Source organism: Indicator indicator, chromosome 12 (assembly GCF_027791375.1).
Source record: "Indicator indicator isolate 239-I01 chromosome 12, UM_Iind_1.1, whole genome shotgun sequence".
In the NCBI taxonomy this organism is placed as follows: Eukaryota; Metazoa; Chordata; class Aves; order Piciformes; family Indicatoridae; genus Indicator; species Indicator indicator.
Window position 1 is genome coordinate 6,958,866 of NC_072021.1, and position 27,682 is coordinate 6,986,547.

Consider the following 27,682-nt stretch of genomic DNA (forward strand, 5'->3'; position numbering starts at 1 on the left):
ATGCTGTTAATCACTTTGTTATCTAAATACCATTCCTTTAATAATCAGGATAATACTAAGTGGAGAAAAATAGCATAAGAAATAATTGAAAAGCTATGTTGAATCATTGTGAGCTGCAGAAGGTGAATCCTTTTACCCACCTCTTGTAGAACAGTGTGTTACAGTCAAGGTCAGCATGGATTTTAAAACCCCCCTATTCACTAAAAATATAAAGACATTTTTAGGTAGGCTACATGGAGGTAGAAAAGGAAGCTCAGTACAGTGCTCATGTTGAGTATCTTTCTCCCTTTCCCCATTTCCTACAAGGTGAATATTTGTTAGGGACTTTTTTTGTGGGGGGTTGGTTTGTTTGGGTTTTTTTTGAGAGGGGATTCTGAGGATTAAGAATTTTTTAAGCTCCCATTGCAGCAGGACCTGTCCCCCTCTCTGCAGTGGAGCTGCTTCTCCTCTCAGGGTTTGTTTTGCTTTGGAATGCTGCCCACCTGGCTTTCCACCTGCAGTAGGAGAAAAGGTAAAGATCTGGGCAGCTGCCACATGCACCCCAAATTTGTTTGTGATAAGATGACAATCAGATGCAAGACTGACCATGAGTTCTGTCCAAGAGGGGTGCTTTGGGACAGCGGACTGCTTTATATTCTGCCTGCTAGCTTGACCTATTTGCATGCACATCAGTAATCATCTCTCTTTAGAATTAAAACAAAAACCCCTCTGGGTCTTGTTAGGAGCCTCCTCACGTTGATAACCAAGTTCTGCTAATTAACAGGAGAGATTGATTGGTCAGGAGGGGGAGTTCTGGTCTGTAGTCTGCAATCTCCCAGACCCCCTCTTCTCAAGCAGGAATTTGTGCAGAAAACAAATGTCTGTTGACCTCAGTAACCTTGTGGTCTATGGTGGGTTCAGGAAGCAAGAGGAATACCAGCAAAGGGTTTTTTCTTGTCTTTGATCTTTTCCACTAACGATTTCTTTCCACAGGAGCTATCTGAAGAGGAGCTGTACAGTTTGGCAGGTAAGGTGACAGGCCATAATTAATAGAGAGCTAAGCTGTGATTGTATTAGTAAATTGTGTCTGGGACTGTTCAGTGGCTCTGAAACACAGCACCATGAGCAGTCCATGTCCATACAGCTGAGCCCTCTTGCCCTCTAAAACAGGGTGGAGATACCCAACCTGGATGACTTCCCCAGCTGTACTGACTCCCAAACCCAACTTGGAAGCCTTTCCAGAGAGTGCCAGTAGCTCAGGGCCCCTGCTGGGGATTGGTTTAGTATTTCAGCAATGTAATTGAGAGAGTGAATGCTTGAAATCATTTCCTGTTGCTTCTTAACTTTCATCTTTTGAAAAACAGTACATTGCTGCCTTTAAGGGAGGAAAATGCTGTTCCTGGAAGCAACATTTCCAGTACTATGAGCTTGCAGACCTTGGTCAAGATGAGGCAGATGAATCTACAACGGAGGAAACGTGACAGGCAAGAGAAGCCTTCTCCAGGTGTGGAGTGGTTGAGGGAAAACTCTCCTGCTCTCTGGAGAGTTATCAGGTTTTCCTTGCCCAGTACTTGTGGTGCATTGAAGCTATCCCCCAACATCAAATTGCCAGACCAGCTCAGTTAGAAAGCAAATGAAGCTGTCTTACAAGACAAATGAAGCTGTCTTGTAACTTTATGTTTGTTACCTGTCCAATGGGATTATTTAGACCTTATCATTATTTTCCTTTTTACATCCAATAGTAATTTATTTACATTCTGCTACTCTGTGTCCAAGATCTGTGGAAAATTTTCTAGGCACAGCTTAAAACTACGACAAGTGCTGTGGTGCCTTTTCCCTTCCAGGCCAACCATCTCTATGCCAGCCTTTAGCCATCTCACATATCTACAGCTGTCCTGCTGCAATGCAGACTCCTTCTTCTGGGAACAAAGAGCATGTTCTGTGAAACTGATCCACAGCCAAGCCCAGTCACATCATCTCAGAAAGGGCTTGCAGCAGTTGTGTGCAGCCTGGGAGAGTGTGCCATGCAAGAAACTAGCACTGCTTCCTCCTGCAGTGGTCCTGAGCTGCAGCAGTGCCACTCTAACCCCAGACCAGCAGTGCCACAACCTTCATTGGAACACTCATATTGAAGCCACACTCAGATATTCTTTCTCCTGCTAACTCCTTATGTCTCAAACGCTCTTGTTTCTTGATGAGCTTCAAAAATTCAAGTCCCCACAAAACCCCCTCCTCCTGGGGGGAAGAAAGGCAGACCCACAGTAACAATGCTGTGCTGAAAGCAGGAAATAGGAGGTTGAGGCTTCTGTGTTTTGAGAAAAGTGTCTCTCAGTTTTGTTCCTCATCTGTAAAAAGAGATTTGGGTTCCATTTTTTCATGTGCTTCTGCTGTGTTCTTGTGCCAGCGTGGGCTTGTTTACAATGCAAGCAGCTACAAACCCACTAGGAAGGGATCCTGTAGCTGTGGAAGGATTCTAGGCACTGTGAGAATGAGGAAAAGTCATAATCAGGTGTATGGAGCTCTCTAGATGATGGGGATTTAGGAGTTTAATATACAGAATACTCTCCCTGAAGGAAACAAAGATTGTACTTGGGCTTCATTCCATCAGTGTGCAGGTGAACCTCATGAGGTTCAAGAAGAGCAATTGCAAGGTTCTGCACCTGGCCTGGAACAATCCTCACTATCAATACAGGCTGGGGGAGGAGGTGATAGAAAGCAGCCACACAGGAAAGGTCTTGGGAGTGCTAATGGATGAGAAGCTGGACACGAGCAGACAGTGGGAGCTTGAAGCACAGAAGGCCAATGGCAGCCTGGGCTGCATCCAAAGCAGTGTTGCCAGCAGATCCAGAGAGGTGATTCTGCCACTTTGTTCTGCTCTGCTGTAGTGAGACCTCACCTGGAGTACTGAGTCCAGGTCTGGAACCCTCAATACAGGAAGGACATGGATCTGATGGAGAGGGTCCAGAGGAGGCCATGAAAATGGTGAGGGGGCTGGAGCAGCTCTGCTGTGAGGAGAGGCTGAGGGAGCTGGGGGTGTTCAGCAATTATAGATGCTAGGTGTTATGACAAAATCACTTGTACCAGCAGAGTACTGAACTCAAGCAAAAGAACAGGGGGAGCCATCTTTAGTCCAGCATGACTACAATTTGGCTTCGTCTTTGTAGGCAAAATTTTACCACCTGTCTACAGCTATGCAGCAGAGAAATCCTGCAGGAACAGGGCATTTGTTTTGCCTCAAAGAGGAGACACAGGCTATGGAGGTGTCTGTGAAATATTCTGCACGTCTTCCTACTGTAGAGTTTGAGAGGCTTGCTCCTGGTGTAGATCTTTCATTTGATTTCACACTCAGTAGGGTTTGTGCTAGATGAGGATGCCACACAGACAGCTGAGGACTACCAGTATCTGGCTGGGGACCTGAGAGTGGTGAGCAAAGGTAACTGAAAGAGTAATTAGATTGTCATTAGTATCTGTTAATGCATCTGCTTTCTCTAGCTTGGTTTGCCTTGGAGTATTATGAGCCTGGCTTGGTGACAAGCCCCAAACAGATTTAATAAGCACTGTATGTTTCAGACAACCTGAAGCTTCAGGATTCCAGATTTAGTTAACTTCTTGTAAAGCAAAGTGTTCAGAGTTTTGGCTGTGACACAAGCAGCACACAATGACCAATGCCAGCTGTGTGTAGCAGAATACCCCTCTGTTGATAGCAGCAGTGCCTCTCACACTGTGATATTGTCTTAAATAGCCACAGGGATGGGAGGCAAAAATGCCAACAGCTGCCACAGCTGATTCCCTGCAATCAAAGCTTATGATGTGTACTCATGGCACAAGATGTATCAGTTCCTATCTACAGGCCTCGTCCTGTATTCTCTCTCCAGCCCTTTTCTGACCTTCCTGTACATGCCATGGTAGCATCAGACTGACCAGCCTGAACCAGTGGCTCCTGCCAAATACTGGGTGTAAGCTCCAGTGCCTGACAGGGAATGTCTTTGTGCTCCTATATGAGAGAGTTTTGTGTAGAACACACATCCTTCATAAAGCTCTGAATATTTTTGTTTTCCAGATGTCTGAAACTGCTTTAGGTTCCTACATCTTCTGGTGCCCACTCTGATCCACAGGGGAACCTGAAGCCCTTGGGATGATCTACTAGTTAAACAGTCTTTCTGAAAGCAGGTTAAGGCCTTTAGGTTAGTGTCACTTAAACCCAGTCTGTGTTAAGAAGGGATACACCAAACCCTGATGTTGTTTCTGGGCAGTACAAAGCATGCTCTAGTGTCTGAGTTTTTGCACTGGACTTGGTTGTGCTCATGTGTGTCTGCAAGCCTTCCAGGAATGCTCACTGCAGGGACCCTCAAAGTACTTACTCTGGTTGAGCTCATCTGACTTTGTGTCTGGTTGTTCTGGCTCCCAGCAGAGTCAGTGGAAATTAAAGCACAATTTATCTGATCATACAGAAGGTGTTTACTTTAGAATGAGGTAAAGCAGTCCCTGAATTGTTCCTGCTGTTTCTGCCCAGCTCCCTGCTCTCTGCAGGACTATGGAAGGATTCTGTGATGACTTGGCTGAGATGTTCCCTGGGCATTACCCACACCTGGTCCAATGAATCCAAATCTTTGCTGTCCAGAGCTTCAAGGTCTGGAGAACAAACTTTCTAACCAACATCAAAGACATGAGATCCCATTTCTGGGCTCACCTATGGGACAGAATGAATTTACACCACAGGGTGAACATGCCACTGGAAGCACAACCAGTCTTGCTCCCCCTTTAATTTGACTGATTCACCTTAATTTCTACCTACATTCCTGAACCCTGTCTTTTTACTTAGTAGCCTTCAGCAAGCCAAAAGCAAAGACTAGGCTCTGCCATCATCGCAAGCAGGAACTCTTTCACGTTGTAAATAAATGCATTGTGCTGTTTCTGTTTCACCAGTCTCTAAACAGGGCTGTCCCCAGCACAGCAAGCTGGCCTGAAACTTTCCTAATGCAGGCATACTGCTGGCTTGGCAACCAGCTCTTTGGTGGACCCAGATGTCCCTTTCACTCAGGCACAGAAATCGCCCAATAGTCAGGCACACGTGGAATAAAAGCTCTCAGATGTAAGGGGAGTAGCAATAGTGACATAATTATTAATCTGTCTCTCCTAAGCACTTTCAAGGGGATTGTAATGCTTTTCCTTTACGTGATAAGCACTAAATTGCTCTTCTGAAAGGATCACAGAATGTTAGGGGAACAATAGGAAACGTTTTATGTTGCCTGTTTCCAGCAATACAGTCTTAATTTACTGCCTTTTGGCTGGAGTGACAAAATAAATGTAGCTAAATGTATGGTTTGCAAGCAAGTTGTTCCTGCAGAAGAAAACACTTTGCAGAGTCTCCCAGGACTTGGACAGCTTATGAGACTCTCTGCTGCTGCTGTTTATCAACTGCTTCTAAAGCTCTGCAGGTCACATTCTTGTGAAGATTTTAGCTTCAGGTGCTTACAACCTGGAATATTTGGCTGTGTTGGTATTCATAAACTAAACATGTCTGGGAATGTTCTCCAGCACTCAAACCAACTGGCACAGGATAGCCAATTGCTAAACTATGTTAACCTCCAAGAGAGGATGATTGCATCCAAGCTGCCTGCAGGGATGGCAGATGACTCCTGATGTGCCCTTCAGTTGTTTGTGAAGGTGCTTGCTGGTCCAAGGAAAAATGATGTTAGGGACTTGTCTAATGTTAAGCATACAGAAAAATTGAGTTCTAGCTGCTTGGGAATTTTTCATGGCACTGTTTAATAATTACTGGTAGACACAGAATTTTTGTTACTGTCAGCTTCATTGTTTGGGGTTTTCTTTCCAAATGCAGCACTAGCAAGGTGATGTTGAGTCTGAACTCATGAGTTGTGTTTGCCTACAGGCCTAGGTTTTAATTTTTAAATGTTTACTGTAGATGGAATAATGTTTTGGATAGCTCTGTGAGATTCTTTCCTAATGACGTTAGCAATATTTCTGTCACTGGGGGTTTTGTTTGTTCTGTTGGTTGGTTTGTTCTCTGTTGTTGTTGCTTGCTTGCTTGTTTGTTTTGGGGTGGTCTTTTGTTTATTTTGGGGCATGGGGGTTTGTTTCATTGTAAGTTGTTTGTTTTTAAGGTCACTTTTAGCACTTCTGATTCAAAGTGGTGCAGGTTAAATCAATATCAAGCTTCTTTTGATATCTTATGTTTACAGAGGACTGATATTTATCACTTCTGAAAGCATGAGGTAACTTTTGTTCTAGGTTAAACCAACATATCAGAGCTTCATTTCAACCTAATGAAACTCACTTCCTCAAAAATATTGTCCATGAGTACTTTTACACACTGCAGAAATCCAATGTCCTGCTTTGGTTATTTCACATGTTCTCCATGTCAGTGATGGAACTTTTTCTCAAGTTCAGTCTTTAGGGATGTGACTTTGGGCTTTGACTTCAGGATACGATTTTATAATTGCTTTTTCCTGCTTTGAGTCTCTGCTGTCCTGCTGGTGTGAGGCTCCAGAAAGTACAGCTTCACTGTTTGCATTCTCCAGCCAGCATGATTTCATCAAGGCTGTTACAGTGCTCTTAGGATAAATATCAAAGACTCTGTGGTATGAACTAGGAAAACAAAGTACTGTTTCTGTCTTTGGGTGGCTTTAAATTCAAAATATCTCTGAGTACTTTTCAATACAAATAGGCCAAATGCTTGGGAGAAGGGATAGGGCTTTTTAAATGATTGAACTTAGAGATCAAAACAAACATTTCCATATTGCTGATAGAAATCTAACAAGTTTTGAAACGAAAATGCCAATTAACAAAATATACAGTGTGCTCAGTAGAGTTCTTCTGTATGCAAAGTAACAAGAGCCTAAGGCTCAAATCTTAAAATCTGTCTAGTTCCCTGCACCTGACTCAACTGTACTGTGAGTCAGGAGCTGGAATACCTATCTGGGATGGAGTATCTTCTCCACTAGGATGAGGAAGGAAGAGTTTGAGCATTGAACAAGCATTTCATTAAATTAGAGAAGAGTAGATTTAGATTGGATGTTAGGATCTGCACCATGAGGGTGGTGGAACACTGGAACAGGTTGCCCAGGGAGGTAGTTGAGGCCCCATCCCTGGAGATATTCAGGGTCAGGCTCGACAAGGCTCTGAGCAACCTGATCTGTTGGAAGATGTCCCTGCTAATTGCAGGTGGGTTGGACTGGGTGACCCTTGGAGGTCCCTTCCAACTCAGACCATTCTATGATTCTGTGATTGCTGCAACAGGAATGAATATTTATTGTGGTTTAATGCCAGTGGGCAGCCAGGCAATGGGTGTCAGAAGAGTTAAAATGTGAAAACCTAGGGGCTGAGATAAATCAGTTCAATAAGTAAAGGGAAAACTGTGCACGTAAGCAAAGCAAAACAAGAACTTCATTCACTGCCTCTCATGGGCAGGCAGGTGTTCAGCCATCTCCAGGAGAGCAGGGCTCCAGCATGCAGAATGGATACTTAGGAAGATGAATGCTGTCATTATGAGAGCAGGGCTCCAGCATGCAGAATGGATACTTGGGAAGATGAATGCTGTAATTATTAATGTCCTCTCTTACTCTGCTTCCTCCTGGCTTTTGTTGCTGAGCACATCATATATGGTGTGGGATATGGCTTTAGTCAGTGCAAGCCATAGAACCAATGAATGGTAGTAGTTGTAAGGGACCTCTGGAGTTCATCAAGTCCAACCCCCCTGCCAAAACAGGATTGCTTTGAGCAGGCCACATGGGAATGCATCCAGCTGGGTTTTGAAAGTCTCCAGAGAAGGAGACTCCACAACCTCTCTAAGCAGCTGGCTCCAGAGCTCCAGCTCATAGTAAGGATGTTTTTCCTCTTGTTGAGGTGGAAATTTCTGTGTTCCTGTTGGTATCCCTTGCTTCTCATCCCATCACCTGGGACCAGTGAAAATAAATTGGCCCCTTCTTCCTCTTGACACCCACCCTTCAGACATTTGTAAGCATTAAAAAGATCCCCTCTCAGTCAAGGTTGAACAGCCCCAGGTCTCTCAGCCTTTCCTCATGAGACAGATGGTCCAGTCCCTTCATCATCCTCACAGCCTTTCATTGGACTCTAGTATATCTCTGTCCCTCTTGAACAGGGGAGCCCAGAACTTGACACAGTACTCCAGAAGTGGTCTCACTAGGTCAGCTAAGTTGGCTGCCCCATCTGTGTCTTCTCACAACCTCTTGCCCACCCCCAGCCTGCTTGCTGGAGGGATCAGTGTGAGAAGCAGAAAAGCCCTTGGCACTGTGCAAGTCCTGCTCAGCAACATCTAAAGCATTATTGTGCTGACACCCTGAGTTTAACACAGATTCAAAGCACACCACCATACCAGCTACTATGAAAAAACCCTGACTCTGTCCCAGGCAAAATCAGTGCAACCTTTCTTGATAGTCTGCATAGGTAAAAATTTGATTGCTTTTAGTGTACTCCATGAATTTGGGGCAATGCAGGGACAAAAGGACTCACAAAGCTTGATTGGTTTAGGTTTTAGGTCTGCCTATGGATCACAGCAATCTGGTGTTGCACAGTTTTCTCAATGCCCCAGTGTAATGGTCATCATCTAGGGGACAAATAAGCATGAGGAATATAGCAGCTTCTTTTATTAACTCTTAGAATAATCCTTTGCAAGTCTAAATCAAGAAATCAAGGAAGCAGAGAGGGGATTAGGCAGCTCAGTGAAAAATACATTTGGTCCTACATAAGTCAGGCAAGTTAAGAGGAAAAAAATACTCCTGTATGGACACTGGTTTGACTTTTGTAGTGAGGTCTACAGTCAAAACATTTTTTTTTTCATGTAATGATTCAAAGATCCACTGTTTCTGTCAAACTCCGTATCTATGAATGACACATTTGTGCCTGGACATTTTCAGAGGAGCGATCTCCAGTCTCTGGGTTTTCAGAGAGCAAATTCTTTGACCTCTGTGTAGTGAATTTAAATATAAATTGCCTTCTTTTAATTAAAGATCATAGCACCCTTTAAAATAGTCCTTGGATGTCGCAAAGAGAAAAACATTGTTCCTGCTCGTTGCCTCCTGGAGATTCTGGAATCAAGATGTTAGCCAAGGTGTATTCTTATCTGATCATTCGGGTCCCATTTCTTTACAGACCGTGTGAGTTTAAAAGCAGTTCCAGTCTGTAAGAGCACTTTTCGGATGTGTTATATGTTTTCCTCCTGATTTGTGGTATATTGGTCAATTTAGGACACCCAGAGAGACAGGGGACCTGACAGCTTTTTTCATCATCTTCTGGAATAAGTCTTTGGGGGTTTAAAATATGAGTATGATGAGTTAAGAATATTTATAAAGTATTTCAGCTTTTACTCAGGAGAGTAAAAGTATTTTCTTTCTCTAACTCCAGTGGGAACATGCCAAATTAAAGCTGCATTGCATTAGGTTATGTCCCACCTCAGCAACAAAGCCTGAGAGCCTGAGTGCTGGGCAAGATGGATTTTCTCTTCTGCAGTCTCACTATACCCAGAACTAAATGAACTAATCAGTGGGACAAGGCACCCGGCCATAAACACATTGCAAGTGTTTGCAGGATCAGAACATAATAATACAGGTTTCTGGAATGCATTATTTGCTTAAGGAGTGGAAAACAACAGGCAAAATGAAAAAAATATCCTCCTGTTAAGACTCTGCATGCTTTTTTCTTAAGTTCATGGCTCTGGTGATTTATATTTATGCAAGCAATTATGTAGCTGCATTCTCTTTTCTGCTGCATGAATAAATCTGGGCAATGTTACACTTCAAACCAATTATTGATAGCTTGCCTGACAGAATAACTGCAGAGTTATACAGACAGCTTTTGCTGCCTACATATTCTGTGGAATTAAAGCTTGGAGTTATTTTTGTAAATATTAACCCTCACAAAATGGAAAAATAGGCCTGAAATGAGCAGGGAATTAGGACAGATAGGAAGCCACCAACAAGAATCGTTTAGTCATTTTGTCATTTCCACTGCACTTGCCATTGTTTCAGAATTTCAAGGTGTATTTGTTGTTTCCAGAAAAAGATAGCAAATTACATTGGTCAGTGTGAAGGTTTGCAAGCAAAATGTCAGGGCTTGCTTTCAAACTAGTTTTGCTGTCCACTGAGTTGAAGAAGAGCTTTTACAGTGCATCCTTGCTTAGTAGAGAAAAGCACTGAATACCTGATTGCCATTTCCATTGATTACATTCCTGGTCGTTTCTCCAGGTCAAGTGACCTACTGTCAGCCTAAAGAAACAAGGAAAAATGGGAGCTGAATAGTGACAAACGTGATGAGGAGCTGGACGTGAGCCAACAGTGTGTACTTGCAGCCCAAAAGGCAAATTACATCTTAGGCTGCATCCAAAGCAGTGTGGCCAGCAGGCTGAGAGAAGGGATCCTGCCCCTCTGCTCTGCTCTGCTCTGGGGAGACCTCACCTGCAGGACTGTGTCCAGCTCTGGAGCCTGCAACACAGGAAGGACATGGACCTGACAGAACAGGTTCAGAGGAAGGCCATGAAAATGATCAGTGGAACACCTGTCCTACAAGGACAGGCTGAGGACTCGAGTTGGAGGTGTTTAGCCTGGAGAAGACTCTGAGGAGCCCAATCACTGCCATCCAGTACCCAAAGGCTTCAGAGGGACTATTTACAATGGCCTGGAGTGATAGGACAAGGGTAAATGGTTTGAAATTAGAGAAGAGGAGATTTAGATTGGATGTTAGGAAAAAGTTCTGCACCATGAAGGTGGTGGAACACTGGAACAGGTTGCCCAGGTTGGTGGCTGGGGCCCCATCCCTGGAGATATTCAAGGTCAGGCTTGACAGGGCTCTGAGCAACCTGACCTAATGGAGGAAGTCCCTGCTGAGTGCAGGGTGTTGGACTGGATGACCTTTGGAGGCCACTTCCAACCCAAAGCATTCTATGATTCTTACTTTCACAACTTCAGCTCTTTCAGTAACCAATAAAAATGAGAATCTGGCAATCACTGTCTCACAGTCTGTGGTGGATCATACAAATTGACAGTGGTTAGCACAGTAATATTACAACAGGGGTGTAAAATTGGACTAAGAATTGCTTTGCTTAATTAATATATTTATTGTGTTCCTGCCTGATGGAACATATTCCACAAGAAGTTAAATCTCACCTTCGTTTAGGACATCTCTTTGACTGTTCACAATGTGTTACACCAACATCTATAGCAGGGAAAGTCTTGGAAGTACACTTCAGAGGCAGCTCTTGTGCTGAAAACTCAGAGAGTTTGACATACTGGAGTGTCAGGAAATCAGCCAGATGACCTCTAAGGTTTCTTCCACCCTTACTTTTCAGTTTTCTATTAACAATTAATCATTTCTCCAAGATGAAGTTATTTTGGAGAAAAAAAACCAACCAAACAAATAATTCTTTCATTTCTCCAGAAAGCCTTGTCCTTTTTTCTGTCGGTATACTATTATTTTGGTTTTAACACATGCTCTTTCCTAAGAACTGTTGTCTGGTTTAATTTTTTCTCTCAAAGAGTGCTATCTAATTACTTTGTCAGGTTTTTCTCCTGTTCCTACATTGCAACTCATTTTGCATTGCCTGTAGAGTTGCAGGCTGGGTAAATTCTGCCTGCCTGGAGAGAAGCTTGTAGGAAAATGGGGAAAGGCAGAAGATAGGTTTGTGTAGGTATTTCTAAGAGCTTATCTTCATATTCTTGCTACAAAATTACTTCTTGAGGAAAAAAAATTATCCCACATATACCATTAAAAATTAACTGGCCAGCTGTGAGGAGGAATATGAACTTCTCTGCCCACTTGCTGGAGTTTACCTGATGTTGTTATATAGGAGTATATTTGCAGCTGATGTGGTGGGACAAGGAGATTTGTCATGGAAATGGAGAGCACAAACTCTAAATGTTAAGATGAATGTGTTCTGCTTTCCCTCCCTTTAACCACCACCCCTGTGAGTCACACTCCACAACAGTTACAGCAAGGTTTATCTCTTTCACCGTGTTCTGTCCTTGGGTTCTTTTTATGGTCAGTAAACACCTTGTATAAGATTTTTGTCACCACTCCTTTAGTCTTTAAAGATGCATCAACCAGAAAAACCTTGAACAACCCAGACCAAAAGAAGACATGAAGGAACTCTTAGAAACCTTAGTTCCAGCTCTGAAGGGGCAAAGGACAGACAGGCTCACAGGCTCACAGGATGTTAGGGGTTGGAAGGGACCTCCAAAGATCATCGAGTTCAACCGCCCTGCCAGAGCAGAACCAAGGAATCCAGCATAGGTCACACAGGAGCACATCCAGATGGGTCTTGAAAGTCTCCAGAGAAGGAGACTCCACAACCTCTCTGGGCAGCCTGCTCCAGGGCTCTGTGATCCTCACAGTGAAGAAGTTCCTCCTCATGTTGAGGTGGAACCTCCTGTCCTGGAGTTTATATCCATTGCCCCTTGTCCTATCACAGAGCAACTGAGCAGAGTCTGTCCCCTCCCTCTTGACTCCCAGCCCTCAGATATTTATAAACATTGATCAGACCCCCTCTCAGTCTTCTCTTCTCCAGACTAAACAGCCCCAGGGCTTTCAGCTGCTCCTGAGGGCAAACACTGGAGAGGGCAGCCTTACAGCTTGTCTTCAAAGTGCCCCAGTGCAGCCCTGTGGGGGCAGGTCCCAGCGGCCCCCCTCCCAGTGCTGCCTGCCTCCTGGACTACTCTTGCTATGTCTATTTGTAGGTGATTTAGCATCCTGCCTGTGGGAACTGAAACAGCAGCAGCTGTTGTAGTTTTTCCACATGAAAAGAGTGTGATCAAAAGTTATATTTGTCCCCTCTGAACTAGTCCAGGGCATGCCAAGATTACAGTTTGGAATACTCATCCCATATGTATAGTAATGAATACTGGGGGGTACGAGTGCAAGTACTGCATCTGGAGACCTATGTATTTGGACGCAAGGTGGATTAGGCTGGTTTGGGAGTGACTGTGCAGGCATTAGGACACATCAAGCAAACATGGGATGCTGTTCTAAAAAGGGCTTGCTATGACAATGTCCCCTCAGACACACAGATGCAAGTGAAGGTAAAATACCGTAGACCTCTCTACAAGCTGAACCACTGGCAGGAACATAGGCACTTCATTTTGCCTCTCCTTCGAAACTGCATCCTGAAAAGTTGTACTTTATTAGCAGCAGGAGGAGGCCAACCTCCTAGACTAAACAGAATAAAAAGCAACTTTCCCACCTCTGCTGCATGCGGTCTGCTGACTGGGTAATCTGATGTGGCACCTGACAGCCATGGGGTGCAAGAAGAAGCTGGAATTTAATGAGTCTGAGGACAAAGGAAAGTCCAGGACTGAAATGACTCATTTTGATTCAAGTCAAGTGTTAATGTTATTAATCATAGAATCAAGAAGGCTGGAAGAGACCTCAAAGATCATCGAGTCCAACCTGTCACCCTAAACCTCATGACTATCTAAACCATGGCACCAAGTGCCACGTCCAATCCCCTCTTGAACACCTCCAGGGATGGTGACTCCACCACCTCCCTGGGCAGCCCATTCCAATGGCCAACCACTCTCTCTGTGAAGAACTTTCTCCTCACCTCCAGCCTAAACCTCCCCTGGCGCAGCTTGAGACTGTGTCCTCTTGTTCTGGTGCTGGTTGCCTGGGAGAAGAGACCAACCCCCTCCTGGCTACAACCTCCCTTCAGGTAGTTGTAGACAGCAATGAGGTCTCCCCTGAGCCTCCTCTTCTCCAGGCTAAACACCCCCAGCTCCCTCAGCCTCTCCTCACAGGGCTGTGCTCAAGGCCTCTCCCCAGCCTCGTTGCCCTTCTCTGGACATGCTCCAGCAATTCAACATCTTTCCTAAACTGAGGGGCCCAGAACTGGACACAGTACTCAAGGTGTGGCCTAACCAGTGCTGTGTACAGGGGTACAATGACCTCCCTGCTCCTGCTGGCCAAACTATGCCTGATGCAGGCCAGGATGCCATTGGCTCTCTTGGCCACCTGGGCACACTGCTGGCTCATGTTCAGCTCCTGTCAGCCAGTACCCCCAGGTCCCTTTCTGCCTGGCTGCTCTCCAGCCACTCTGACCCCAGCCTGGAGCTCTGCATGGGGTTGTTGTGGCCAAAGTGCAGCACCCGGCACTTGGATTTGTTGAATGCCATCCTGTTGGACTCTGCCCATCTGTCCAGCCTGTCAAGGTCCCTCTGCAGAGCCCTTCTACCTTCTAACAGATCAACACCTGCTCCCAGCTTGGTGTCATCTGCAAATTTACTGATGATGGACTCAATCCCCTCATCCAGATCACCAATAAAGATATTGAACAGGATGGGGCCCAGCACTGATCCCTGGGGGACACCACCAGTGACAGGCTGCCAATTGGATGTGGCACCATTCACCACCACTCTCTGGGCTCTGCCCTCCAGCCAGTTCCTAACCCAGCGCAGAGTGCTGCTGTCCAAGCCACAGGCTGACAGCTTGGCCAGGAGTTTGCTGTGGGGGACATGGAATAAATGTTATGGAATAAAAGAAGTAAACTCAGTCACTGTATCAGATATATGTTCATAAATCATCCTCATTCAGCATCATAGTGTATTAATAATTCCAAGTGCTTAAAAGCTGATGTTCAGATTGCAAGATGTATTTTTCTAGTGATGGAAACATCCAAGTGTCAAAGCTGAGCCACAGTTTCAGTATTAAACACAGGCTTTTGTGAGCAGTACCTCCAAATGGCACATGATGGCAGGATGATGACACTTTAAAGCTGAGAGCTTGAAGCCTGCTGTGGTAGTCATAGCAACTACTTTGAAATGTGGCCTTCAAAATATGCTTTGCACAGGTGTGGTGAAAGAAGCCTATGCCCAAGGCTATATCCTTAAAGTGGTGGGACATGGCCTCCGTGTTCAGCTGGAACCCCCTCTCCTCTCTGGAGGAGGGGGGGGGGAAGGCTGGGCGCCACTCTGTCTGTGTAGATCATCTCCTGGGTCATTTGGGACAATGGCACTCCAACGACATGCCCATGCTTGGCTTTGTTCACAAGTTATGTTCACATTATATTTGGTGAAACATCAGTTCATTGGTCAATTGCTCTGTTTATACAAGGATGCTCACTGGACCAGTGTCCGTGGGGCAAATGTTAAATAGGGGTTGTTTTGGAAAACTCGTGTTCCGTGCCCGGTATCCGTGTCGGTGCTCCGTGTTAATCCCCGCGCCTGTTCCCGTGTGCGTGCCCGTGTTCGCTTCGTGCCTTCTGCCGCCGAGAGATCCGCCTTGCCCGGGACTCGAGCCGGCAGCGTTCGAGTGCATTGCCGCAAGTCGCCGCTTCTGCCCAAAGGACCGGCACCCTCCCCAGCCGATCTCCCTAAGATCGCGGAAAGGGTCGCTCCAGCTTCGCAGAGGAGCCGCTATTGGCCGTATCCTGCGGCCGCAGCGACAAGTGTTTTCCCCTGGAGCGGCAAGCTTGTTTACACAGCGCAACGGCGAACTGACTTGCAAAGCCTCCGGGAATCCCCGGTAATCTTCCAGGACCCTTTGTTCCGAGAGAAGCCGCTACCACGCGGCACAGCACCATGCGGCCGGCGCCATTTGTATCACGTTATTACGATACATCCGTGCTACGATTTCCGGGACTATAAAACAGTATCAAGAAAAGGACCTCGAGAACTTTCGAGTAAACTGAACATTTCTTCATAGAGTCTCTGGGGCAGTTTGTGCAAACTGCCTGTTTGTGGGCTTGCCGATTCCCGACAAGCACTCACCCCCCACCTCTACCTCACTCCAATTTAGTTTAGCTTCTAAACATATAGATTTCCTCAAACTATTCAAAGTGCCTATATATATACATTCTGCAGAATTGATTCTTTCCGACTGAATACTAGAACCTATAAATACCAATTGTATATCACTTGTAATATAGTGTTAATAAATATTTATTAAACCTTTATAAATATTCTCGCCGCTTATTTTCGGTGAGAATTTACATTTCATAACAACAGGTAAATGTTTTTCATTTCAAGGTGCAGATGATATTGCCTTTGCCTTTTATTTATTTTTTTTTATCTAGCATTAAAGTCAGCTACATCACACAGGACTGACTTTCCAAAATTTGGCAGGAAAAAGGCAAAAAGTCAAGAAAATCATAATGGGAGCCCTTGTCCTTGCAACAAGTCTTTCAAAGTATTCAGCACAAGTCACAATGCTCAGGGTATTTTTGTTCTGGTGGTGCCGGGTTTTGGCTTAGGTTGGAAGGCACCTCAGTGATCACCTACTCCAACCTCCCCACCATGGGCAGGGACACCTCGCAACTAGACTTGGCTGCTCAAGGCCTCTTCCATCCTGGCCTTGAACACCCTGAGGGAGGAGAACCCACAACCACTCTGGGCAACCTATTCCAGAGCCTCACCACCTTCATACCGAAGAACTTCTTCCTAGGATCCAGTCTAACCCTAGTCTCCCTCAGATTAAAACCATTTTCCCTTGTCCTCTGGCTAGACACCCTTATGAAAAGTCCCTCTGCAGCCTTCCTGGACGATCCCTTCAGGTACTGGAAGGCAGCTCTAAGGTCACCCCAGAGCCTTCTCTTCTCCAAGCTGAACACCTCCAGCTCCCTCAGCCTGTCCTCATAGCAGAGGTGCTCCAGCCCTTGGATCATCCTTGTGGCTCTCCTCTGGACTCTCTCCAACAGTTCTGTGTTCTTACGAGAAGGACACCAGAACCGGATGCAGTATTCGATGTGGGGTTTCAGCAGAGCAGAGGCAACACTTTCATGCCAATTACTCCCTCGCTGAAAGATGTAGGTTTATTACAGTGAACATGAAAACAATTAATGAAACCTAGAAATGATTTGACAGTTCTGAAATAACTGTGCTGAATTTAATATGCAAAGTCTCTGGTGTTTCTATTCAGATCATGGCCAATTATTTTTAGAAACCAGTTCTTAAAATTTTGAGTCCAAGAAGTTGGTGCAAATCTCTGTTGTTTGGGTTTCCTTCATTCACATCTGTTTCGCAGAAAAATGATTAAGATACTTCATCACAGCACAGAGTCAAGAAATACTACTGAATCATTCCTTGGGTCAACACCAAGGCAGGGTCTTCAGTGACTCCCAGGTGTCTTTCTACATCTATTGGTTTTTTCACATGATTGAAGTTTTTAAAATAAGTTTAACTGGTAAAAGACAAGCACATTTCATGCAGCCCAACCAAGTCTCCCTTAGTCTGGATCAGTGGATGGCCATTAATATGTGCCAGCACAGAAAAACAGAGGCAGCCTCAGTGGGAACAGGGCACATTTTGTTTTTCTAGAGACAGTGTCATACAAGACCATGGCCTCAATGGGTTGCTCCCCAGCACACACTGGTGCATGAGGTTATTCCTTCCCAGGTGCAGGATTCTCTTTTCCCTGCTGGACTGCAAAAGGTTCCTGCTGTTGGCAGTTTCTCCAGCCTGTGGAGGTCCCTCTGGGTGGCAGCATAGCACTGTTCTTTGGCTCTCCTGCTCAAGAGCTGCTCTGAGCATGGGTTCACCATTCCCAAAGCAGTGACTGGCCCACCCTCCATACATGGCTTTTTAAGATGATTGAATGGCTCCTGCCTAGCCTCATGCACACAAAGCTCAGACCACCAAAGAAGCTCTCAGTTCAACCATTGTTTCCAGAGAGATGCAAGACAACCTGCTGAACACCTTCTGAACCGAAACACCAGAAGCTTCTCTGTGGACAGCACCAGATTCCTCAGAGCAATACTGTGTGGTCCTCAAGCCTGCTTGCTTTGACTGGTACAGAAGACAGACACCAGGCTAGGAAGTGGTCTTGGAACTGGTCTTTATTGTGCAGGTCCCACACACCAAGATTTGATATGAAATGTATCTGAGGTGTGATAGAGCAAACAGCAGCTGAAAAGCAGAAGAGTGCTGGTGTTCTCAGTATCAGTAGTGTCCAGAGGTACCAGAGCAAAGGAAATAAGCCAGGCTGAAAATAAATTTTACAAGCACCACACCAAACTGCCTCAGCTCACTCCACCAGACTTGGCAGTGGATACTCTTGGAGCTCACAGTGATTGTGCAGAGACCACAGCCACCAGCACTGGATTTAAAATGCACTGCACCTGATGGCACTGGTTGCTCCTAGGCAGACCCTTAAAGCTTCTTGCAGTTCTCTCCAGCTGGTAAACAAAACCCCGAGGCTTTCCCACATTCATCAAGAACACCAAAATCTTACTAGAGGATGAGAATTTTCAGCCCTTCCCTGTTGCTGTCTCTCTGCAGGATGATTACCAGCCTTCCCCAGGTGAAGGTGCCTTTGCCCCTGAGACAGGAGTTCAAGTCAAGCCTAACAACAATCTCAGCACCTCCTGCACAGCAGGCAGTGATCCAAGTGGGTTTCTACACTTTGCCTGCCAGCTACAAGAGTGCAGCTTCACAGAACACCCACAGCACAGGTTACCTGTCTCCAAACTGACCTGCATTTTTCACTTGCCACCAAATGACACCTGTCCTAAGCAAAGAGATGCTGCATTACAGCTCCACCTTCACTCCAGGCTGTGTCAGCAGAATGAATGAGTGACCCATTTTTCAATCCCTTTTACAAACTGTGTTGCTGTGCCCACCTTTTCTCCTTGGCTGTGGCACTTTGTGGGCAAACATTTAACAGAGGCACCTGCAATTGCTGAACAGTCTGCAAAAACCAGCTGTGCTCAGAGGGGAAATAAGAAAGGGGACATGGGGCACTCAGGTGGAGACAACTGTGTCAGGCCCCCGAAGAGAATAGGAAGGAGTTGATAGCATGAAAGCAGAAAATGTGTACGTGATAGTTTGGTTGGACTCACGTTGCCCCAGGGGAGGTTTAGGTTGGACATTAGAAGAACATCTTCCCTGAAAAGGTTCTCAACCACTGGAACAGGCTGCCCAGAGAGGTGGTTGAATCCCCATCCCTGGCTGTGTTCCAGAGGCAGAGATGTGCTGAGGGCCATGGTTATCCCCAGCCTTGGTAGGGTTAGAGAATGGTTGGACTGGATGACGTCAAAGGGCTTTTCCAGCCGAAACAATTTGGTGATTCCAGACTCGGGCAGGGCATGCAGCTGAGCTGGGCACCTAGCTGGGTCAAACGCTACCCAAAAGGCTTTCAAAAGACTAGTGTCAGGTTTTTCACTTGCATTTCCATCTCAGCAGGAGTCTACCATGTCTTAACTGCTGATCCCTCTGGAGCCCTCAAATCACTGATGTCCATGCGTTTCAGGTCTCTCCCTGCATGAACATACAGTGACAAACATAGATCCACCAAAGTACTTTTCAGCTGCTTCGTGAAGGTCCAACTGCAACCAGAGGACAATGATCAGCAGAGACATGCTCACTCCTGAACACAGGGCCTATATTCCACTGAAGTTATACTCTGAGCATTTCAGGTTACTGCTGTTCAGTGGTGGAGCAGGGCTGGTTTTTGCACAGCAAGGCGTTTCACCCACAGTGAGGAGCTGCCACACTGCTGCACAGCTATTAAACAACAGCATGGTAATTAGGTCAGCTGCTGGGGAAAGGAGACAATGATCACTTCAGCAAAGCACTGTGATCACTTCAGCAAAGCACTGTCACAGCCCTTACAGTCCGTGTCTCTTTCCCTTGTTGCCCCCTAGCACGTATGTCCCACAGCTCTCTCAGTGTTGTCAGTCCAACGACACAACAGCAGAAGGCAACCCCTGGGTGATGATGTTCTAACTGATGGAGATAACTTGCTGCTACTTTTCTATTTCACTGGGGATGATTTCCTGGTGGAGTAGAGGTGCCTTCCACTCACAGCCAGGGAGGGGCAGGCCTAGAAGTAGCTTTGCCTGGTTCTGATGGACATCATCACGTTGGCCAACCTCCTGCGCAGGCAGAGGAAGGCCAGGTAGCCCACTCCCGCCAGCAGCCCCACCAGCAGTGTGCTGCACACCACCCTGGGAGCCCTCTTCTTGGCCACACGGAAGGCCGTGGGCAGCACAGCCGAGATCAAGATGTTGTTGACGTGTCCCAGCACTTGGCAAAAGGCTTTTCTCTTCAGGACACGCTCGTAGTAGGCCTCCAAGTTGGGTCGCTTCCCATTCCCCCAGTTTCTTCTTGCCAGCCCCAGGAACTTGAGGCGGTGTAATATGACAGCGAGGGACACATCAGCCAGGCTGAAGAAATCCCCACAGAGCCAAGGCTGATTCCCATCTTCTAAGGAGAGATCAAACATTAATAATTAGGAGCTAATGCAACACACACAGAGAAGTCTCCACAGGCTAACATTTCATTGAGAACTGTCTCAAAACACTGGCTAATAAACACCACCAACACTTCAGCAAAGAGACTGCAATCAGGGAACACAGAATCATGGAATGGCTAGAGTTGGAAAAGACCTTGAAGATCATCGAATCCAACCATTGCCTGACTCTGCCACGTCTGGTGCTAAAATATCTCCCTCAGCACCACATCTCTGCCTCTTTTAAAACACCTCCAGGGATGGGGATTCAACCACCTCCCTGGGCAGCCTGTTCCAGTGGTTGAGAACCCTGGCAGTGATGAAGTTTCTTCTAATGTCCATCCTAAACCTCCTCTGGTGCAACTTAAGGCCATTTCATTCTGTCACTTATTAGTTGAGAGAATAGATTGACCCCTACCTTTAGCCCACCTATCAGGCAGTTGTATAAAGCAAGGTCTCTCCTCAACCTCCTCTTCTCCAGGCTAAATAATTCCAGTTCCCTCAGCTGCTCCTCACCAGACCTGTTCTCAGACCCTTATTTTACTAATTTACGTTTTACTAATCCTTGCTCACTCTTCACATGACATTGGAAAGTCTTAAGACTCAGCAGCCTGGCTGACATCTGGTAAGGAAATAAAAGCCATATTTCAGGTTTATAAACCCGAAGGCAAACCTTTTCTTTTTCTCAACTGCATTTCTCAAAAGTGGCTTAAACTAATGAGGAGTGCAAAGGAGCAAGGCAGTTGAGCTTTCACTGAGCAGCACAACTTAGCACCCTGCCTGTGGCACTCAGCTCCATGGCATTCACTCAAAGACTGCTAATTTGCTGGAGGCAAGACAAGAAGAATGACTAACCTGCACCAATAACCAACTCCATTAGACAACAGTCTGTCTGCTCATCCTTCCTGTCCTGGACCCCACACCATGGGGGTTTTACACTGTTTGGGAAGTGATGGATATTGACACTGACCACCATTAGTCTTGGGTACAGATGGAGACCCCAGGCTCCCTTTGCAGTCAGTTGGAGGTGAATCTTCCTGGGATGGTTCAGAGCAGGACAATGTGAGGCACCACCACACTTCTAACTTCAGTGATCTGAACAGAACCTTATAGCAGCCTTCCGGTACCTGAAAGAGGCCTACAAGAAAGCTGGGGAAGGACTTTTGAGAAGGACTTGTAGTGATAGGATGAGAGAGAATGGATTGAAGCTGGAAGAGGGCAGATTTAGACTTGGAGATCAGGAAGAAATTCTTTATAGTGAAGGTGGCGAGATACTGCAACAGGTTGCCCAGGGAGGTTGTGGATGCCTCCTCCCTGGAGGTGTTCAAGGCCAGGCTGGATGAGGCCTTAAGCAACCTGGGCTGGTGGGAGGTGTTCCTGCCCACGGCAGGGGTGTTGGAGCTGGATGAGCTTTAAGGTCCCCTCCAAGCCAAACCATTCTGTGATTTCTATGAATCATTACAGCTAGCCAAGGCCTACAACTACACCACCAAGAACACTCTGTAGTTAAGGTCTTTCTTGCTTATGAACTAGTGCAAAATTATGCAGCTAATTATACTCACCATCCTAAAAATGTGATCACTCTCACAGGACTTCTACTCACTCACAGCAGCAGTAACCTAAACTAGTATTTCAAACAACCTTGATTCCTTCTATGAAGTTACATCAGCCTATGCAAAAAGATTCAAACCAGGCTCATTACAACCAGTTCTGTAATGGTGCTGCTTGCCAGTTTATTCAGTCTCCACAAACATGAGCACCAACAGGATTTAGCAAGAGTCATTTCTTACCTGGGGTTTCCTCATTTCGCCGCTGCAATTCAGTCTCAACCTGATCCAAAACTTTATCCAGTTCATCCAGGATTTTCTTTAGGTATTTTATATTATCATGATCCAGCAGCTTAGACTGAACATAGACACAGGTGAGACAGAGATAAAGGTTAGTGTTTCAACCACAGAGCCACCGAATCTCAGAATAGTTTGGGTTGGAAGAGACTTCAAAGATCATCAGTTCCAACCCCCTGCCATGGGAAGGAATACTAGCCCAGGTTGCTCAAGGCCCCATCTCACCTGGCTTTCAACACTTCCTGGATTGGAGCCTCCACAGCTTCTCTGGGCAACCTGTTCTAGTGCTTCGCTATCCTCAGGGGAAGAATTGCTTCTTCATGTCTCATCTAAATGGAGCTTCTTCCAGTCTGAAGCCATTACCCCTTATCCTGTCACTCCATGCTTTTTCTAAGTCCCTCCCCAGCTCTTTTGTAGCCCCTTCAGGTACTGGAAGGCTGCCAGAATGACTCCCCAGAGTCTTCTCTTCTCCAGGCTGAACAGCCCCAACTCTCTCAGCCTATCTTCTCAAGAGAGGTGCTCCAGCCCTGTGATATCTTTGTGACCTCCTCTGGAAGCACTCTTACCCACAGGTCCATGACAGGCCCACATCTTTCTTGTGTATCTTTAATCATTGTAGACAGTTTATACTTGTAGAGAAACCCTTACTCAACTACTACCATGCCTATTCATGGAATGGGATTATTTTCCACACAACCAGTTGGATATCACTTGGGATACTAGTGCCATGAGAGGTGCTAGGTATGGAGGTCTGTCTCACCCTGCAGGCTGCTGAGCAGCCCAACACCAGCACTGATGGGCACTTACCTTTGAAGCCAGTGGGACTAGTCCAGTACTTCAGCACACACTGAGGTGGGTAGCTGATCTGGGGGACAGCCTGCCCTGTGCTTTGTAGGGTTAAAACACTGCATGACTTGACTGGCGAGGACAAGTGAAACAAAGTTTTATGTTGTGACAGACAATCCGACACTAACAAGCTCCTAATAGAGGGGGAACATAGAGAGTTTCTTACTTTAAGGCGCTTCTGTTTTGCTATATAGGCATCTTGAAGGTCTGGGTTCTCTTGTGCGAGTTTCCTCAGCTCTGATTCCGTGTTACTTATTTGGCCTGATACAAAAAGAAAAACCAAAAGAACAAAGTTAGATATCCAAACCTACCTGTAATGCAACCCACAGGAGCTGACCAATAGCTCATGTATGATCATCACAGTGGAGAGATGGGAAATGGCACTTCAACAAAGCATGACACCCACTTGGGATCCACAACCACCATGCTTAGGAAAACAACTGCTGCATGAACTGACCCCACCACACCTTCTGCTTAGCAGAATGAGCTCTATGAAGAGGTGATCTGCCAGGCAAGAATGAGGAATTCATGTTTCTCTTATTCAGATAAAACCATTCTACTGCCAAAGCTGTGCTCAATCCATCCAATTCTGCTACAAATACCTTATGTCTCTGATGTTTGTGTACCTCATTTCCTGGGTTCTGTTGTCAGAGTAATGGCACAGCACTTTTCATGCTGTGAAGGTGCAGAAAGGTCCATATAGAGTATTTCTGGAGGTCACATGGAATATTCCACAGCAAAAGCCTGAATACCACTGACTGTGGAACCAAGGTGCTCTCAGCTAGCTAAAATAGGACACCAAGATCTCTGATCCCTTTTGGAAACGTTCACTACAGAGGATATGGATGTTCTAGAAAAACATTCATTGCATGACTGAAAGAAGGAATGATGTGGAACATTAAAGAGAATTTTACTGACTTCTACTTTTCACTTCTCAAAATGGGACTGTTGCTTGAAAATCCCATAGTTACAGATCTACAATACCAGAACACAGTGAAGAAAAAGTTATCTTTTAAAAACAAGTATTTCTAGTAATAAGCTGAGAACAAAATAATAGAGCATGAATCATCTCTCACTTGTACCTGATAACTAAGATTAGTTCCAATTAAGTCTTGTAAATTAAACGGATAAAAAGTTCTTGCTAGAGAATAATTATCTTACTGGTTTATAAATTCTTTGTTTCGACCTGACATGACTGTGAAAGCCATCTTTCAGCATAGCATACAAAGAGACTGAAGGATCATAGAATCACAGAATGGTTTGGTTGGAGGGGACCTTGAAGATCATCCAGTTCCAACCCCCTGCTCTGGACAGGGACACCTCCCACCAGCCCAGGTTGCTCAAGGCCTCATCCAGCCTGGCCTTGAATACCTCCAGGGAGGGGCATCCACAGTCTCCCTGGGCAATCTGTTCCAGTATCACACCACTTTCACTGGAAAGAATTTCTTCCTGATCTCCAGTCTAAATCTGCCCCCTTCCAGCTCAAAGCCATTGCCTCTCATCCTGTACCCTTCAGGTACTAGAAAGCTGCTCTAAGGTCTTCCCTGAGCCTTCTCTTCTCCAGGCTGAACAGCCCCATGAGCCCAAGCTACTTACTTCATCATACCCCAACACCAAGTTCACAGCAGTACATTCCTCAGACAAAAAGGGTCTGATGAGTCTTTTATATTAGATAGCCTGAGTTTTGTTGAGACTAATCTGCACTTGCTCCACTTTGGAAGGAAAGCAGATGCTTTAATTTAATAGGTAAACTTATTACAAGTTTACAATCATACACGCACACACAGAGAAGGGTTTCCTTCAGTGGAGTGGTTTGATGCAAGCAGTTCCCTATAGCAAGATCATCCAATCCAATCCTCACATCTGTGTCCCAGCTATCATTTTCTGCTAAAAAAGCACATTTTTAATCACTAGAAAAATTAATTCCACAGACCACTCAAAAATGATCCCTCCTCTTGCCTGTTTTCAAACCACACGAGACTACAAAAATCAGTAAGAAGTAGATGAAATGCACAGATTATCAAGGACTGCCGCCAAAACTGGAAATCCATGCTCAGTATAAAATCACAGAATCATAGCATTGTGTAGGTTGGAAAAGCCCTCTAAGATCATCCAGTCCAACCATCAGCCCAACACCACCATGGCCATTATACCGTGCACCAAAGTGCCATGGCCAAACATTTCTTGAACGCCTCCATGGATGGCAACTCCACCACCTCCCTGGGTAACTTAATTCTGCTTAAAGTGTACTGAAGACACAAGATGAATTCAATGCAACACCTCGTGGCCTGACAGGCACTCAGAGCTGTACCAGTACATACTACGAATTCTGCTGGTGGCATAGGCTGGAATCATGGAGTCCACTGTCAGCTCAGGGTGCAGGATGCAGCCATGCGTGTAGGCATCCATAGGCAAGGAGTCCAAAAGCTCTCTGTAGTGTTGCACCCTGGGATAATACATGCTCCCTTCTTCTGGCATTAATCTTGGTACTTCCTCTGCAACACAAAGGTAAGAATAAAGAACTGCAGAACTGACCTGAAGCAGCATTTCCAAAGGTACCTTGGTTATGTCATGGAACAATAGAACAGCTCAGGTTGGAAGAGACCTCAAAGATCATCTACTCTAACCCCTCTCTCATGGGCAGAGACACCTTTCAATAAGACCAGGCTGCTCAAGGCCTCATTTCAACCTGGCCTTGAACCTCCAGGGAGGAGGTATCCACAACATCCCTGGAACACACGTTCCAGAGCCTCAGCACCCTCATACCAAAGAAGTGGTGCAGATGACCACGGTTAAGGAAGTTTTGCTGTTCCCCACTGTAACATGGCAAACACGCATGTACTTCATTTCAAAACATTCAAATAGTTCCAACTCTGACACAGCAACCCACATAAAGCCTTCAATCAGAGAACTGGGTTGAGAATCTGTTTTGTTCTTCTAGGGCTGGGAGGCTGTGGCACACAATCCTTCAGCCCCACAGTGGGGTAAGATGAAGCTCAAGTAAGCTGTTAGGGCTGAAACTGGAGCTGCTGTGCTGTAAATGTCACAGCAGAGGGATCCTACTCAAAGCATGAGCAGAATTATTCCTGCACACCACTAAGTTTTACCCTGCCCTTCATCTCTGTGCACCCTGACTCCTGACCTGACGAATACCAGCTGTAAGCACATAGTAGGTTCATCCAACAATGAACTTTTCTTTACCTAAAAACATAAAATACTGCTTCTTCACACTTGAAGAAGCATTTCCTTACAATTTGGGGGCAGTCTGCTTTCTGGCAATACAGAAAGAATTTCTAAAGCCTCTATGTGGCCATTTTAAAGTTTTTTCTTCCTACTTTTTTCTACCTCTTTGCTCCACTTTGGGTCTCTAAGCAATGGACTTGTTCTAATTCCTTTTCCACACAGGATTATTCTGGAATCAATCACCTTTCCTTTTCCCTTGCAGGGCAGCAGGAGCTGAGGGCAGCAGCTGTGCAGCACTCTGTGGGACACACCAACTGTCAGGGCAGCCTCAAGAGTGGGGTCAGCCTAGTAGTGCTGCCATTCCTGGCTTCTCCATCCTTCCTGAGGGGGAGGAGGACAGGCACTCCTAAAGGTGCTGGAAAGCCTTCAGCTCATGTTAAAGGAACGTGTTTTTACCTCATACCACCAGCTACTAGGAGAGCCCATTTACTTGTGAGACCACAAATGTTTTCTGGTTCTGAAGGCTCCAGGGAGACCTTAGAGCTGCATTTCAATATCTGAAGGGGACCAACAAGAAGGCTAGGGAAGGACTCTTTAGAAGGGCCTGTGGTGACAGGACAAGGGACAATGTTTTGAAACTGGAGCAGGGCAGATTTAGGTTGGACACCAGGAAGAAGTTCTGCACAATGAGAGTGATGAAATACTGGAGCAGGTTGCCCAAGGGTGTGGTGGAGGCCCCATCCCTGCAGATATTCAAGGTCAGCCTTAATGGTTCCCTGGACAACCCGATCCAGTTGGAGATTTCCTTGATGACTGCAGCAGGGTTGGAAAAGATGCCCTTTGAGGATCCCTTCCATCCTGATGCAATGTGTGAATCTGAAGGAGCCTGTGTGGGATGATGCAGAGCCGCCCCCAGGCCTGCTGCAAGCCACGGCTGCATGGGGAAGGCTCTCGCACCAAGGCGAAGCGGAAATTACCATCTATGAAGGTGGCCTCAAGGTAATCGATGATCTGCGTTGCCTCGCAGATGATGTTCTCGCCATGGATCAGCACGGGCACCTCTCCCGAGGCGTTCAGGCGCATGAACCACGGCTCATTGTGCTCGCTCAGCGGCAGGTTCACGTCGTGCTCCTCGCACTTGAGCGCTTTCTCGGCTATGGTCAAGCGCACCTGCAACGGCAGCGCTGGGCTTACCCCAGAGAAGCACCCCCGGGACATCCATCCCCGCTCCGTGGGGCCCGCCCGGCCCTGCCACTGGTGCCACCCTGCCGCCACTGCCCTCCCTCGCTCCGCGCCTCCCTCCCTGCCGAGCTGCCGCTGCCGCCGCCGCCCCGGAAGGATGCGAACCGGGGCCTGCTGCCCGCGCCACCGCCCCCTCACCTTCTGCGAGGAGAAGGACTGCGTCCAGTGGTACAGCACCAGCGGCGCCATGGCTCGGCTCGGCTGGGCTCGGCTCGGCTCGGCTCGGCTCGGCTCGGCGGGCGGGGCCGACAGCCTACGCGGGCGCGCAGCAGCGCCGTGCCCGTGGAGATGAACAGAAGGAGCTATCCGGGGCGGGGGATACGGGAGACACCTCCCGCTGCCCCCCAGCTGGCCCGATCGGCTGAGAGGCCGGCCCGCAGCCCCTGGACAGCGGCAGGAGG

The 27,682-nt window shown here is 46.4% G+C and overlaps 1 protein-coding gene across 2 annotated transcripts; it reads right to left on the reverse strand.

Moving 5' to 3' along the window:
• Positions 1–19,758: 19,758 nt before the first annotated feature.
• On the reverse strand, positions 19,759–27,461 carry GDAP1 (ganglioside induced differentiation associated protein 1). 2 transcript variants are annotated; one of them, XM_054385448.1, is made up of 6 exons: positions 27,420–27,461; positions 27,017–27,209; positions 25,178–25,351; positions 23,023–23,117; positions 21,957–22,071; positions 19,759–20,141 (listed from the first exon to the last, which is right to left on the reverse strand). In XM_054385448.1, exons 2-6 carry the CDS (start codon positions 27,120–27,122, stop codon positions 19,759–19,761), a joined length of 873 nt encoding a protein of 290 aa, XP_054241423.1. In that variant the 5' UTR covers positions 27,123–27,209; positions 27,420–27,461. The 2 variants fall into 2 exon arrangements, with proteins under 2 accessions (XP_054241423.1, XP_054241425.1); XM_054385450.1 differs by lacking the exon at positions 25,178–25,351 and having other exon boundaries at positions 27,420–27,455.
• Positions 27,462–27,682: the final 221 nt, after the last annotated feature.

Bases quoted from the DNA above. Each gene is read 5' to 3' on its own strand.
- GDAP1 (XM_054385448.1), bottom strand. From the start codon at position 27,122: ATGCGCCTGAACGCCTCGGGAGAGGTGCCCGTGCTGATCCATGGCGAG. The intron at 23,118-25,177 runs GTATGTACTGGT...TTTTTGTATCAG, and splicing joins TGCCACCAGCAGAATTCGTA to GCCAAATAAGTAACACGGAA. The intron at 22,072-23,022 runs GTAAGAAACTCT...GTCTATGTTCAG, and splicing joins CAAAACAGAAGCGCCTTAAA to TCTAAGCTGCTGGATCATGA.